Raw genomic sequence first — 14718 nt, forward strand, 5'->3', positions numbered from 1 at the left:
GACCAGGGAATCACCGTTTTGCCGCTTTGAGCCATCTACCCTAAGGATTTCTCCCATATCTGAGAGTCTTCCCACGTCCACATTTAGAGGCCCTGAAATAAGGGTCACCTGTAGGATGGATAGTTGCCACTACATATTGGGTATGAATGGACTGTGATATTTGCACCATTGTACCTGAGTCAGATGCCAAGCACCTGACCTGATCCAGCCTGAAGATCTCCAGGCTTGAGGCAGTAGGTTACAATAGAAACTGGCACCCTGGGTCAACAACTTGAAAGTTAAAATGCAATCTATGGAGATGTTACTTGAAACAAGGGATACCTGCATTCTGAATTAATTAAGCATCTCTCTTCCCAGCAGCTGCCAAGCATTGGACCGCTTGCGGGATTTAGCTCTTCACCAAAGTCAGTTCAGGCAAACTCCTGAAAGGGAATAACGCCGCTCATTGACCCGCATCCTCTTAAGACATTCCTTCTGCATATTAAATTAAACCTCGAAGAGGAAAAACTACTCACAACGACAGGAGAAAGACCACCGTTCCCTGTAGGTTAACCAGAACGGCGAGGGTCCTCCAGGAGCGGATGAAGTATCCCAACAGGGCATACTGGGCAATGCCAACTGCGAAGAAGAGGCCACCGATTGATCCTAATTCAGGGAAAAGACACCTGTTACTGGAGAAAGCACCGTCCACGCCACCCTTTCCAACCTGAGTCACAGAGCCAGTGCCTTCCTTGGGAGGTGTCAGCAGGAAAGAAAAGCCTACACAAGTACTGACAGATGAGAAAAGTGGAGAGAGGCGAGTGAGTGGGCGGAAAAGGAGGAAGCACAGGTGAAAAATACAAACCACATGTGATCAAGAAGAATTTTAAGGGTTTGCCATAGTGCTTTTTGCGCTGAAGGCTGTGCTGACATCCGCCCGCACATCAGCTGAAGCTTGGAAGGACGCCTTGCTGGCTGGCGATACGGGTTTTAGGTCATGAGATTATCGCAATACTGAGACCTCATCTTATCACAAAGGGTGTGCCTCAAATCCTCATCTTAAATCGCAGGCTACTCTTCAGTTCTCCCTCTTGCCCTTCCCCATTTGGTGTATCAGCACCGGATACCAGGACATTTTATAGCTCTCTGTTCCTTTCTTTTTTTCTTTTTTTTAAAGATTTTACTTATTTTATTTGACAGAGAGAGACACAGCAAGAGGGGGAACACAAGCAGGGGGAGCGGGAGAAGCAGGCTTCCCGCGGAGCAGGGAGCCCGATGCGGGGCTCCATCCCAGGACCCTGCGATCATGACCTGAGCCGAAGGCAGATGCTTAACGACCGAGCCACCCAGGCGCCCCAGCTGTTTCTTGTCTGTCTCCATGAAGCGTGGATTTTTGCCAGCATGCTGATAGGAAAAAAAAAATCAACCATGGGATTGTGAAAAAGACTATGCTTTTCAAAATAAATGCTGAGATGGGTATTAAGTCCACTGGCTTGCCCAATATACGTGTGAATTTATACCTCTGACACACTTCCTATAACTGCTACCATCACAATGAATAGGAGTACTCAGTACTATTTATTGCGCAGCATACATTGTCCTATAAAGCAGGTGCCATTAGAGCCATACACAAAGAGGAAACCGCAGAGAGGTCAGGGGCCGCTGTCTAGGACACAGAGCTGTGAGCAGGATGGCTGGGACCCTACCCTGTCTGCCTGACTGTGGAGCCTGCGTGCTCTCCCAGTCTGCTCTCCACCCTCCTAGGGAAAGGCAGGCTTCTGTGGGCAACACACAGCGACAGGACCTTGTTGATCTTGCTACAAGAACTTCCTACAAGAATTCTGTAAGAGAACTGCGTTCTTGTTTTCTTGCCCAGAGATGATCAATTCTCTAGCCATGTAATGACATGTCTACTCTGTGCCCTAGTGAGGAAAAGGGGGGGAGCAGAAGGGACAGCTGAAGTGGCAGCATGTTCAGGACACCAAATCCGAACATGTGGTCCGATAAGTAAGGGAGTGGGGACACTATGATTTCCCTGGAAATTTAAGATAATCAATGGCTATTACAGTTTCATTACGGTGCATCAGATAGCACCTGGCTTCCGGGAATAACACTTTCTGTCACTGCTCAGAACAGTTCTCCCCACTCTGATCCTTCAGCAAGTCACTGTCCCACCAAAATCCACCTCCCATGGCCGTCTTCCTTGCTCCTCTCCTCCCACTGTGTCTAAGCAAGACCCCGTCATGTTTCACGGGCTAACCACAACCCCTCCTGAATGACCCCTCAATTTCTCCTCCAATTTCTCTTCCCCTTCCATCGTCCATTCTCCACACCTCTGCCACAGTCGTCTTTCTGTATCCTATCTGATCCTATTGCTCCACTATTTAATCTGCCCACTGGCTTCTTACTGCACTTCAAATAAAAACAAATTTCTCATTTGGCCTAGCACAGGCTCTAAATCATCTGGTCCCTCCAACTTGTCCCTCCCCTGCCTGGGAGATAAATATTTAATAAAAATACAGTAAGAAAGCGCTGGGAAAGGAGCGTCTAGGCTTTCTTATGTCTGCCCTGTTTCTCAGTTTAAGGTGTAAACGGTTAATGCCCTTCTGAGGAAACTGACACTCTTGGAATAATCTGGAGGCAAGCTCACCATCTATGAGGCAGGCCCTAGGGAGACTTTCTACAGAGGGATATGAATGACTTATTCAAGGTCATACAGAACAAACCCCGGAAAGCAAATCTAATGGTGAGATAGAGCGCCTCAAGTCCAAGTGCATTTTTAGACTCTGGGGTTCGGCTGGTTCCCTGCGAGGTTTTCTGGGGCAGCTCACCATGTCTGTCATCGGCACGGAGTGAGCAGTACCTGCGAGTGCCCAGTAGGCGGTGCCCACACATTCGTTCAGCAGGACGAAGGCCACCAGCGACATTCCTCCGTTCATCACGCCTACCAGGAAGCGAGTTACGGCGAAGAACTCATAGGAGGGGGAAAACCCATTTGCAACAGCAAATAAGATGTCAAGAGCAAAACCTAGAATTACAGGAACAGCAGTCAATAATCCGGATGTAAAACAGCATTTGATCAAAGTAATAAATTATACTCATTTTACATTTGTAAAGATACATCTTTGTAAAGTTAAGTTTTCTAAGCTATGCTTTTTTAAAAACTTTTCTCTTAAAAACTATAAAGAAAAGCTAAGGGTTCTCTTTCTTTGTTACAAGTTGATATTTGTCAATCATGCAGTTTTCAATTATTCACAACAGTATGGGAAATGGAAAAATCCCAGCTCATGCTCAGCTTGTCAAAAGAACTATGCTGGGTCTTACAAAGCATATTTGAAATGAACAAAGGAACAAGATACAAGGAAATGGATCTAAGATTCTGACTCAGTCTCTGCTCTCTTTAGAAACGTGGCATAAGTTAGAATTCGGGGGTTGCCAAAAGCACCGTCATCATGAAAAGCTTAGATGCAAATACGTGGCCTTCACCAGGTATGCTGCTGGTCCGTTTAAAACGCTTGGCCAGAATCAACTCTGGCTGCAGTGTGGCCTCTTGCCAGTGTAGTAAAAATCAGTTCTGTATCCACATGGCAATTCCCTAAGAACCCTAAGGAAGTAAGTCCTCCTATTCAGTTCATGAACACTCTTAACTGATTACCTGTGAGATAGACTTTTTTCCTTCCGAAGCGATCTGAAAGCTGACCAAAGGAAATAACTCCCACAAACACACCACTGAAGAAGAAAGAGCTTGCTGCACTGACTTTGTAAGATCTGTTGGCAATTAAAAACCACTAAAAGAAGAAAAAAGCAGAAGAGACATTTAGATCACAGAAAAGGTGGATGGACTGTTAGCTATTAAAAAAAACAAATGTACAACCAAAACTTGTACACTGGAAATTCTCTACCGCATTACCCACTACTAACCAAAATGTGGTAGAGATCATCTATCTTGGATAACATCCAAGCAGGTTTTGTCTTCAGAAACACTAGAAATCATTATTATTATAATGTGCTCCCATAATACTCTATACACATCTTATTACAGCAGTAAATACAGTATATAATAGCTACTTTTATTCATGCATCTTTGATGCATAAAATAGGTCCCTCCTCCAAAGCCCCCATATTTCTTGAGAGAAGGAGCCGTGACCCACCCATTCCCATTGCTCTGCCACCTAATATACTATAAGACATATGTGAGGCAATCAACAAACAGTCCTTTTCTCCAATAAGTTAATGGGTTTTAAGCCCCTTTAGCATTTTTCTTAAAAAACTGATCACAGAATTACCATATGATCCAGCAATTCCACTTGTGGGTATATGCACAAAAGAACTGAAAACAGAGATTCAAACAGATATTTGCACCCTAGCATTCACAGCAGTACTATTCACCAAAGTCAAATGAAAGAGAACCAAAATGTGGTAGATACACGCAGTAGAATACTATGCAGCCTTGAAAAGGAATGAGATTTTTGACAAGCTAGATCACAGAAAACCTTAACCTTATGCTGAGAGAAATAAGCAGACAAAAAAAGACAAACATGGTATGAATCTATTTATGATGGGGATATTGTGATTTATACTAAGAAATCTGTATTTGGTGTCTATCCACTTCCTGGCGCGTAGTTCCCGAAACCCTTGTAATTTCCTACAGAAGAGCCATAGGGGCATCTTTGGTTATGATACTTAGTTTTGATCCCAGTTCCTGAAAAAAACTTCAGAGCAATAAAGGAGAAATGGGTGTCCTTTGTTATTTACAACAAGCCTCTTTCAACCACACCTGAGTTTATTTAATAAGATGACTTCTGGAAAGCCCTTTAGATGGAGGCTGGTTGCCAGGGGCACCAACCCTCATGATTAGAGGGGTTATAACTTTCAGCCCCTCCCTCCCACCTGCCCCGCCCTTCGGGGAGGGGAAGAGGGACTGGAAGTTGAACTAACTGTCAATGGCCAATTATTTAATCGATGACGTCTATGTAACGAAGCCTCCCTAAAAACACAAAGGGACAGGGGTTCGAGAAGCTTCCCAGTTGGTGAACACGTGGAGGTGCTAGGAGAGTGGGGCCCAGGGAGGGCCTGGAAGCCTGTGCCCCTTCCCACATGCCTTGTACTGTGTGTCTCTTCCATCTGGCTGTTCCTGGTTATCCTTCATGATAAACCAGTGATCTCGTAAGTAAGAGGTTTCCCTGAGTTCTGTGAGCGGCTCTAGCAAATTAATCTATCCCGAGGAGGAGACTGCAGGAACCTCTGATCCTTGGTTGCTCACAAGCACAGGAAGCAATGTGGACTTGCGACTGTCATCTGAAGGTGAGGGCGGGGTCAGCCTCGTGGGCTGGAGCCCTGACACGGGTGGGATCTGAAGCTACCTCTGGACAGAACACCCATGAATAGCTATTATTTGATGCCAAATAGATTAATCACAGTTTCAGTGAAGCTTAAAGATAAGTTTTAAAGGCAATAACAAAATGTGTTTTTAGCATCTCCCCTGAAATCATCAAACCTTCAGCTTTATGGAAATGTCACAAGTCAAAACAGTCACTTGCTGACATGGCAGAAATAGGATAATCTAAAAAAATTAATTATTACTTTAAAGTGGACTGCGTGCTTATACAATCCTAAAAACAAAATTAATGTCCAAGTGATGAAAACTACGTATCAAAGACATACCAAATGGGAAGGCTCAGCACCTTACAACCAGATAGCTAAAAACCAACCCTCACATAATATTCTCCCCTAATCCCAACAAACACCTTTTATAACAGGTATTATTATTACTATTCCCATTTTATAGATGATGCAGCTGTAGCTCAGACACGATCACCGTAGAGTAAACCATGGAGCCTGCACCCGATGCTGACACTGGTCTCAAAACCACCTTCTCTGAGTACTGTATGCCTGAATTAGTTAAATCATGTAGGCCTTGTGCTTGGGAACACGAGAAGGCTGGGGGTGCAGAGAAGAGAATAATGTACTTAAAAATCAACTTCCAAAGTGTTTTATTTGGGGGGAGGAGGGATTTATCACATTCCACAGTATATGTTTTAAATACAAACACCTAAAATTTCTGTATCTTTTTTAGGATTTATTTATTTTAGAGAGAGAGGGATCATGTGCGTGCACACACCCGAGTTGGTGGGAGGGGCAGAGGCAGAGAATCTCAAGCAGACTCCCCACTGAGCACAGAGCCAGATGCCAGGCTCCAGCCCATGACCCGTAAGATCATGACCTGAGCCGAAACTGAATCAGACATTCAACTGACTGAGCTACCCAAGTGCCCCTAAAATTTCTGTACTTTTAATTGAACTTTTATGTACTATTGATATCCTTATATACCCACATGACACAAAAACGCACCCCCAGCTTGTTTGCTTTTTTTTTCCCTCTGCTGAACAGCATGATGCTATCCCTTCCCTATGGCACTGGAACACAGATTATAAGAGGCTTCTTAAATTGGTTGTGAATAAGGTGAAAAAGCAAGAGGGACCCTTCTTGAATGAACTCTGAGAATTGAGACACATATCCAGTCTCTGCCCTGCGCAACTTCTCACCAGCTCTGTCAATGTCACAAATTTGTCTGTCTATGCTTCAGTTTTTTCCTGTGACCTGAACTGTCCATTCCCCTACCCCCGCTCCCCCCCCATGTATGGTGACATTTCATGGAATAAGAGTTGAGAAACATGCTGTAGCCCAGACCACGTAACGGAAGAGACAGTGCCTGGTAAATTAAAACCATGCACCTTAAGCTATCCAAGCAGTGGGTCCTCTCCCTTCTCTGAGGAGGCTGTGCGGGCCTGTCCTCCTTGTTTGGGCCCACAGCGGGTGAATGTGAATAACGCCTCACTCACAAGTGAATAACAGAGGGCCACTGGCATGCAGAGCCCGGGGGAGGGCGTGGCTCCCCATGGAAAGCAAACATCCATCACCCCACTTTCGTGTGAAGCCTGGCACCTCTAGGAACTGACTGCCCTCAGCTCAGGCGGTGCCCTCTCCTCCCACGCTCACTCCAGCCCCACCGCGTCCCCAGTGAGCTCCTGTTCACCCTCCACAGCCCAGCCTGATCCGCTGGAGCCGACCACGTTCTCCATTCTGCTCTCTCCCTATTTTTGCTTCAAAAATGATGTTCGGTGAACTACACGTTGACTTGTCTCTCGCATACAGTGCTGTGAGCTTCTTAAGGATATACTGGTGTCTAAGTGCTTATGTGACAGGGCCGGCACTTAATGAAATATTTGCTGAATTCTTTATGTAACAAGAGTGAGTGCTGTGGTTTATAGGCATCTTCACACACAACATCTCAATGTCATGACCTCAAGGATCAAGTTGTGAGCTTATGGATAGGCAGGGCAGAAACTGCCTTCTTCATCACCCAGGAGCCACTGAGGGGTGTTCTCCTAACAGGAAGAATGAGGCAGATCTGGAATCAGAGGGGTTTCTGTCTTCCATATGACGTGTAGAATCCTTTGGCTTTATCTTTAGCCTCTACATTAATGAGAGAGAAAACCACACCCCCCCCAACAAAACCATGGCAGTTTTTTGGCTAGAGAGGCAAAATCTGTGCCACTGACACATACTTCCCAAAGCCTGAGTGATAGAAGCAGCGTGGCCCCTGAAAGCACTTTCACTGGCCCACAGAGAGCCCCACGGGGAGAAGCAGGGAGGAGGGGGAACACTGCTGCGAACAGCCCACAGAGCATTGGGGTGGGGGCAGCAAGCCAGGCGGGGGCCGTGGCAGGTCTCTGAGGGGCACCCAAGCCCCTCGCACGGCTGCCGTGTCTCTTCTAAAGGTGAACTTGTTCACGAGCCCGGGGTACACCACTAGTCCCAACTCGGACCTCCCTGCAGGGGGGGGGGAACAGACCCCGTGGCGCAGCCTACTTGATCATCAAGGAAAAGGAGGACAAAGGAAGCTTCCCCCAGCAGTCCTGACAGGCCAGCCAAAATGGGCAGACAGCACTGGGCACGTGCTTACTGACAGAGCTATGGTCACCCCCAGTCCTGTTCTGGTGAAAACCAGGTCATATGACAAGGGCCAGAGCCTGACCCAGACCCTCCGTGTGTCTGTATTTCGAGGCTGCAGGACTGGAACAGCAATGGTGGCCCCCACGCACCTGCAGGACGATCCTGAGGGAATCCACACAGTGCAAGCAGCAAGCCGGGTTCGGCTGAGAGATTTTCGGTGCTCCGGTAACCACCCCAACCAAGCTGTAGCCCTCCACCGTCCCGTAGCCCCATAAACATGTTCACGGCTTTGTACAGGAAGATCTCACTTCCGGAGAAAATCAGGTGAGCAGAGGCCTCCAGTGACTCAGGAGTACTCGGACAGGGTATTTCAGCGATGGTTTCATGGTGATTAACTAACTTGCTTCGTTTCAATGTACTTGTCACTCTGAATTACCACTTAATGGGTGAAGTGTGCAGGCTATAACAATCAGCGGTACCGGCATAAGGAAGCAAGACATTAAAAAAAAAATTAGCCCCTAAAGCAATTATTGCAGTGAATTTTTCACATAGTTTTAATACTCAGTCTTTTGACCCCAGGGTATGTCTTGGGGAAAATATATTAATCTCAAGATAATAATCAATTTCAGTTCTTCAATATTGATGATGATATTAAATATTCCAACCTTACTCTTTTTGGTTGCAAACATTAAATAAGCATGATAATTGTGTGCCTCCGTGATATTTGGTACTTTCTGAATGAGTCAGAGCTCGGGGAATAATTTGAATACAGCAGACAGCAATTTGCTACATAAATTCACCCCAATGGCTATTAGCTCATTTTAAAATAGTCAATACTTCTAGATCAGAGGGGTTCTTTTTTTACATTAATACCAAGTTAATCACATCTACATAACCTTTTATTCACCCTTCCCCAAACCCTCCATGAATAACTTCAGCAAGCCCTGACCTGAATGTAATAAGGTGCAGGGGGCGGGGGGTTTAAAATATGCATTTTTAATATAATCTCCTTAAACTATAGGATTCTACGGGCTCCATCTTGATACTTATTTTCAGGGTTTTATGTGAGAGGTCAACGGGCTTTATACTTGCTTTTTTTCTTTTTAACTCTCATTTTATACCAAATTATTTGGTATATTGTATCTATAGACCACAAATCTATATATTAAGGATATTTACCAACTAATGGATAAGTTACCTGACAAGTTCTGGGGGCCAGTTTCAATGCCACCACTTTGTAGATTTGGAGGAGCAACCGAGAAACTACAGAGGTAATTAAAATTGAATTAACGCTGAGAAATTCATGAAGGGTTTGGTTGGGGACCGCATGCACTGAAACAAAGATGAGCTCAACTGGGGGCGCGGAGACGAGCAGCCCTTAGAAAGGGGTTGGCTAAGGAGCGACCGCGGTTCCCATCCTGCCCAGCATCGCTGGCCCCGGGGGCAGCTCCTTGATTCTCATTCTAGTTATTCTTCCCTCCTCCGCGGCTTCTCCGCTGACTCTTGTCATCTTGGTAGCGGCAGCAGGAAACTTGGAAGCCACCCATACCACCTGCGTCGAACCACTCCAGGACCTGGAACACCACCCACACGGGGCTCCGATGTCCAAGGCGGAAGGAGAGTGCGGGAATTCACACGGGACTGGCACACCCTGCGTGCCGGGCATGAGGGTACATGAGCTGGACCCTTTATTTGTACCCTGAAATAAAATGAAAGGACTTCAGGGAAAACATGAGATCTGCACTAAAAATGTAAAGCAGACGAGCGTCCTCTTGGGTCTGCCTGAATATATTCGGAGGAGAGACGTGGGTGGCCCTGTCACCGAGGGCAGCTGGTTGCAGGGCCTGATGCAGGCAAACTGCCGTGGAGCTCGGGGTCTGCTGCTTGTTGGACCTCACCCTCCCTGGCTACTTTTGGTTCTATCAGTAAACCGCTAAGTTTCTTTGGGCTTGACAATTACTAAAGCTTAACTGAATCATTACTACTTTGGTAGGACTTGGGTATTTTTTGTTTTTTGGGTTTTTTTGGAGGGTTGGGGTGGGGGGAACCACTAGCCAGGATCCCCACGAGATGGATACAAATACCCTGAGAGTTGCATGACCACCTTGGGGAAGGCACGCTACCTGCGGAGTGACAGATTCACAGGCAGGCTGATTCCCTCTTTCCTTCTGCTTCGGTCACATGCCACAGGAATCTGTGGCCAGGCTCCACCATTTACTGTGTGACATTGAGTAAGTCGCCAGCTACCCTGAGCCCACACATTCTGGTATTTTTCATTTACTAGCCACAGTACAAACACTATGACTGTTTGCCCTTCCTCCTTAGAATTCACTGTCAGAGGCAAATCCAAGCTGGTGAGGGGCAGCCCGGGATAGGTCTATATTTCGCTCATGTGCCATTGTGCTACGGTCACTTGGCCAACCTTCGTTCCCACCAATCCACTGACCCATACTTGCATCCACTCTTCCCAGGTGGAGCCCAGCTCCTCCCCCTGTTCTGCACGGAAGTGATCTGAGCTGCCGAGGATGGCTGGCAATGGCTGGGGAGGCCCTGGGACCCTGGAGCCCTGGAGCCCGCTCCTCTTCACTGACGGTAGCAAAGCACCTAGCTCTTCTAAATAGTGAAGTGCCACCTGAGATACCATTAAACCTAAAGGCTTCTGTTAGTTACCAAAAAAAAAAAAAAAAAAGTTTGAAAATCACTGGGGTAGTGGAAAGAGTATGAGCTCACTGAACCCGACCAGCAACTTATTAAATATGTGATTTAGGGCAAATTCTTTAAATTCTCTGCATGCCAGTTGTTCCATCTATAGCTCAGGGCTACTGGCAGGACGAACTAAGTGGCACATGGGGAAGGTCTCTGGGAGAGAGCCGCTCACACAAGAACCAATGAAAAGGTAGTCACAGTTATCGGCCTCTTCACTGACCTCTACCTGCCAAACCTTATGAAACTCATCTGCAGCCACAAGCTCTTGGTATGGAACGGTCTCATTGCAGCTGAGGATCCCATGGGGACTGTGGGCTTCTGTCCGTGCTCCCCCATCCACAGAGTGGGCAGGCCACGGCCACCGTTGCAGAGCATTATGAACCCACTCAGGCCGGAAGCAGCTGGTGCAGCATCCGGGACGCTCCAAAGATAATTCATCCCAAATCATGACACCAGCGTCCCTGTGAAACGTCCCCTGGAGCTCCCACAGAGCAGTGGTGCATTGATATCCCCAATTGTGCAGCTGGACGGCCCCACCCCCACCCGCCATTCTGGACACATCTTGGAGCACCTGCTGGAGGCTGAGGATCATTGTCTGCACAGAGAATATCTGCCTCGAGATCCACCCCTGAGGTAGATACCCGCCTGACCTCCCGATGGGATGGGAACCTGAAGTTGTGCCTCTCTACCAGGGGAGGAACGTAGCAGGCATCTATAAATCTATAATGATATATGTATAACCCAGATGGATAGCAGCATATACATCCAAGTCTACATGCATCCCGGGAATGAGAAAGGACAGGTGAGTAACAGGAGGGAGAGGGGTTGGGGAGGAAAGAGTGAGCCACAAAGAGAAAACCAGGGAGACACAGGCAGAGAGAATGAGGCAAAAACGTGGGAGAGAGAGAGAGAGAAAGGCAAGACAGAGACAGCCAGTGAGACGGAGACACGGAGAAAGGCAGACAGAAAGAAATGGGAGGCAGAAGAGAAAGGCAGAGAGATTCAGATGGGGAGAGGCGCGGAGAGAGAGACACAGGTGCCGAAAGACAAAATGACAGGGACCGGGAGAAAGAGAGAGAAAAAAGAGAGAGCACGGGAGAGGAGGGAGGGAGACAGACACACAGTCACGGTGTGATGGCAAAAGCAGATGGCAAGAGGGACAGTGACTCACAGATGCACCCCAGCCGTGGTCAGGGAGACATGACAGGCGGGCGAGGTGAGGCCATCTTAGCCCATCGTCTTTTTTTTCTCAGAGCTGCTTTAAACATCGCCAGCCCTTGTTGGGGAAGCTATTCCATCCCATTTCTCCTGCATCTACCAACTCTTCATCTGGGGGCAGGAGCTCTCTGCACTCGCTTGTGTCCATATTCAGCCTCCAGTCGAGCCCTGTGAAGGGTGAGCCCCCGGGGTGCCAGCACAGGAGGTGCGCTGGTGACCAGGGTGCCCCTTCCCGCTGTCCTGGAGAGTAGGGTCTGATGGCACTCTCCCTCCTTGGCTGGCTAGGAAGGCTTTCTCCAGCATCAGGCGAGCAGTAGTTTCTTAAGGAATATTTGCTAATAACGGTGTCCCTCTGGTGATATGTAAAAGGGCTCCCAATTATAGATTTCATTAGTATTAATTTAATTCAATTCCACCGAAATGCATTGAAGTCTGCTGTGCTGAAGCACAGTGTTGCTATGGGATCCGATTTACCTTCTGGTACGAAGCACATACTGTGGGATATTCAGCATAAACATTACTTAGCTCCCAGGCTGGTATACGAGCATTCTAGTCGAGGCTGCGCTGTCCAGCGCTGGTCAGCTGGCCTTCTCTTCAGAAAGCCCATTCTCCAGAGGGAGCTCCTACAAGGACTTCAGTCATCACGATCTCTATCAGCAATGCTTGCTTTGCTCCTATCTGATTAAAATAGTGGCCTGCTGACTAGCAACGATGACTATTAAAAAAATGGGCTATCTCTGGTGAAATTAAAGACACCCAAGATACATGAATTAGCTCAATATATTTTAGAGACATTCACTGCCCTTCCGTGAATTTGTGAGATAATCCAGGGTGCTCTGTATTCTTTATACAGGAGTGATGCCCTAGGCTAAAATCTCTCCTTGGTCCTGAGACAGTATGAATTCTGGAAGATTCTGCCTGCTTGAGGCTGGTGGGGAGGGAAAGTGTCAGTACCCTTCCTATGGAAAACGGGGAGTTTTTCTGTAGTGACCCTTTGTGTAAACAGTATTCAGAACACCAATAAAACCAGAGAGCTAGGACTTCTCAAGCCTGCAAGATATTTTATTCTGTGTTTCTCTGATAATAAGAATTGAGTTAATAAATGTTTTTTTTTGTTTGTTTGTTTTTTAAATTTTATTTATTTTTGACAGAGAGAGAGCACAAGCAGAGGAAGCAGCAGGCAGAGGCAGAGGGAGAAGCAGGCTCTCCGCTGAGCAGGGAGCCCGATGCGGGGCTCGATCCCAGGACCCTGAGATCATGACCTGAGCCGAAGGCAGACGCTTAACCGTCTGAGCCGCCCAGGCGCCCCGAGTTAATGTTTTGACATGTGGCAGAATTTGGTCTGAGATCCACTTTCATTGTAATGTGGTAATGGATTTGTTGGAGTGCAGACTTATGGTTCTCACCCACTGCAAAATCCTATGGGGGCAATAAACCAAACAAAGGCCTTTTGGAGAAATGGCTAATTCCACAGTTGGGATAGGGGGAGGTGAAAGATGAATCTGGAATATCTTGTTATGCCAAAACTTTTTTAAGTGCTCAAAAAAAAAAAACCCCAGAGAGATGGGAACATCAAAAGGACACAGGAGGACTTTCAGCTCCAGGAAAATGGAATAAATGTACTTTTCCCTGTCTTTCCAACTATGTGCCACTAAAAACCCTGGGCATCACGTGTGAAACAAACATAAGACAACTCTGAAAGGCGGAGAGAAGACCAGCGAGGACCCTGGGACCCAAGGAATGACCTGGTGGTGAGTCCCTGGGTTTCTCTTTGCCTCACATACCCGAGAGTGGGTGCTGGAGCAGGGAGCAACTCAGAGATGCCAAGAGGAATGACAAAAGAAGCCCCAACCAAGCCTGCTCTCTCCAGCCAGAGGCCCAGGAAGGGGGCAGCCCAGCAGGACAGGACATTTTTAGACAAAAACTGCTTTATTCCAGCCATTCACCACCACAAAACAAAAGCTATGGTTCTAACCCCATTCACAGGAACAAAGGCTAAGTGGGGAACCTAAATATCTCCCCCTCCCTGGCTGGGCAGTCAGAAGTCATCCCACTTCACTCCATTTGGATGTGTCAGAAAAAGACAAGCAGGGCGCCAGCACTTTCATTCCTGCCGCCTGCACTGAGGAACCCTCCATACCATCACCACCACCACCACCACCACCACCACCACCACTGGAGTCAGTGCGAGCACATGGGGAGACTGGCTTTCCACCACCACGAGGTAATAATGAGGCACCCCTCCCCTCTTTCTGTGTCAGAGCTGAGTCCGAGAAAGTCAGCTAATACAGAAGATTTAACTAAGACCCAGAACCTCTTAACATAATCCCCGAAACATCAGGTTTCAAACAAAAATAATTCGTGATGCTAACAACCGGAAAATCTCAAAGTAGAATGAAAAAAAGACACTGCTGAGATGATAGAGATGTTAGAACTATCTGAGAAAGATGTTAAAGCTGCCATAACAACCGTGCTTCAGTGAGCACCTGCAAACATGCTCAAAACTGATGACAAAATAGACTCGGTGAAAATACAGAAAGTCTCACCAAATAAAGAGAATGTATTTTAAAAAGAACAAAATGAAAAATTTAGAACCAAAAAAAAAAAAAATACAATGAATAGGTTCAACAGCAGAATGAAAGGGACAGATGACAGAATCAATAAACTTGGAAATAAAACAACAGAAAATATCCAATATGAAGACAAAGATAAACTAGACAGAAGAAAATGAACAAAGCTTCAGAGATCTATGGGGCTATAACAAAAGAACTAATACTTCTGTCTTGGAGTTCTAGAAAGAAAGGAGAAAGGGGCGTAGGCTAAAAAAAGAGTACTTGAATAAATAATAGCTGAAAATTT

The 14718-nt window shown here is 46.7% G+C and overlaps 1 protein-coding gene across 6 annotated transcripts in view; it reads right to left on the reverse strand.

The window, feature by feature from the left end:
* Positions 1-14718, reverse strand: part of SLC22A15 (solute carrier family 22 member 15) — a 66814-nt gene that overhangs the window by 33711 nt on the left and 18385 nt on the right. For all 6 annotated transcript variants that reach the window (XR_015767960.1, XM_028101909.2, XM_088022322.1 and 3 more), the window contains exons 3-5: positions 3635-3767; positions 2843-3007; positions 516-645 (exon numbers count right to left, since the gene is read on the reverse strand). Coding sequence is in view for 5 of the 6 variants with exons in the window: in XM_028101909.2 (XP_027957710.1) it covers positions 516-645; positions 2843-3007; positions 3635-3767 (428 nt within the window). In the remaining variant the exon portion in view is untranslated. The remainder of the gene's footprint in view (positions 1-515; positions 646-2842; positions 3008-3634; positions 3768-14718) is intronic.

This window comes from Eumetopias jubatus, unplaced genomic scaffold (assembly GCF_037043125.1).
Source record: "Eumetopias jubatus isolate StellerSeaLion01/CBP00866 unplaced genomic scaffold, mEumJub1_p1.0 scaffold_4, whole genome shotgun sequence".
NCBI lineage: Eukaryota > Metazoa > Chordata > Mammalia > Carnivora > Otariidae > Eumetopias > Eumetopias jubatus.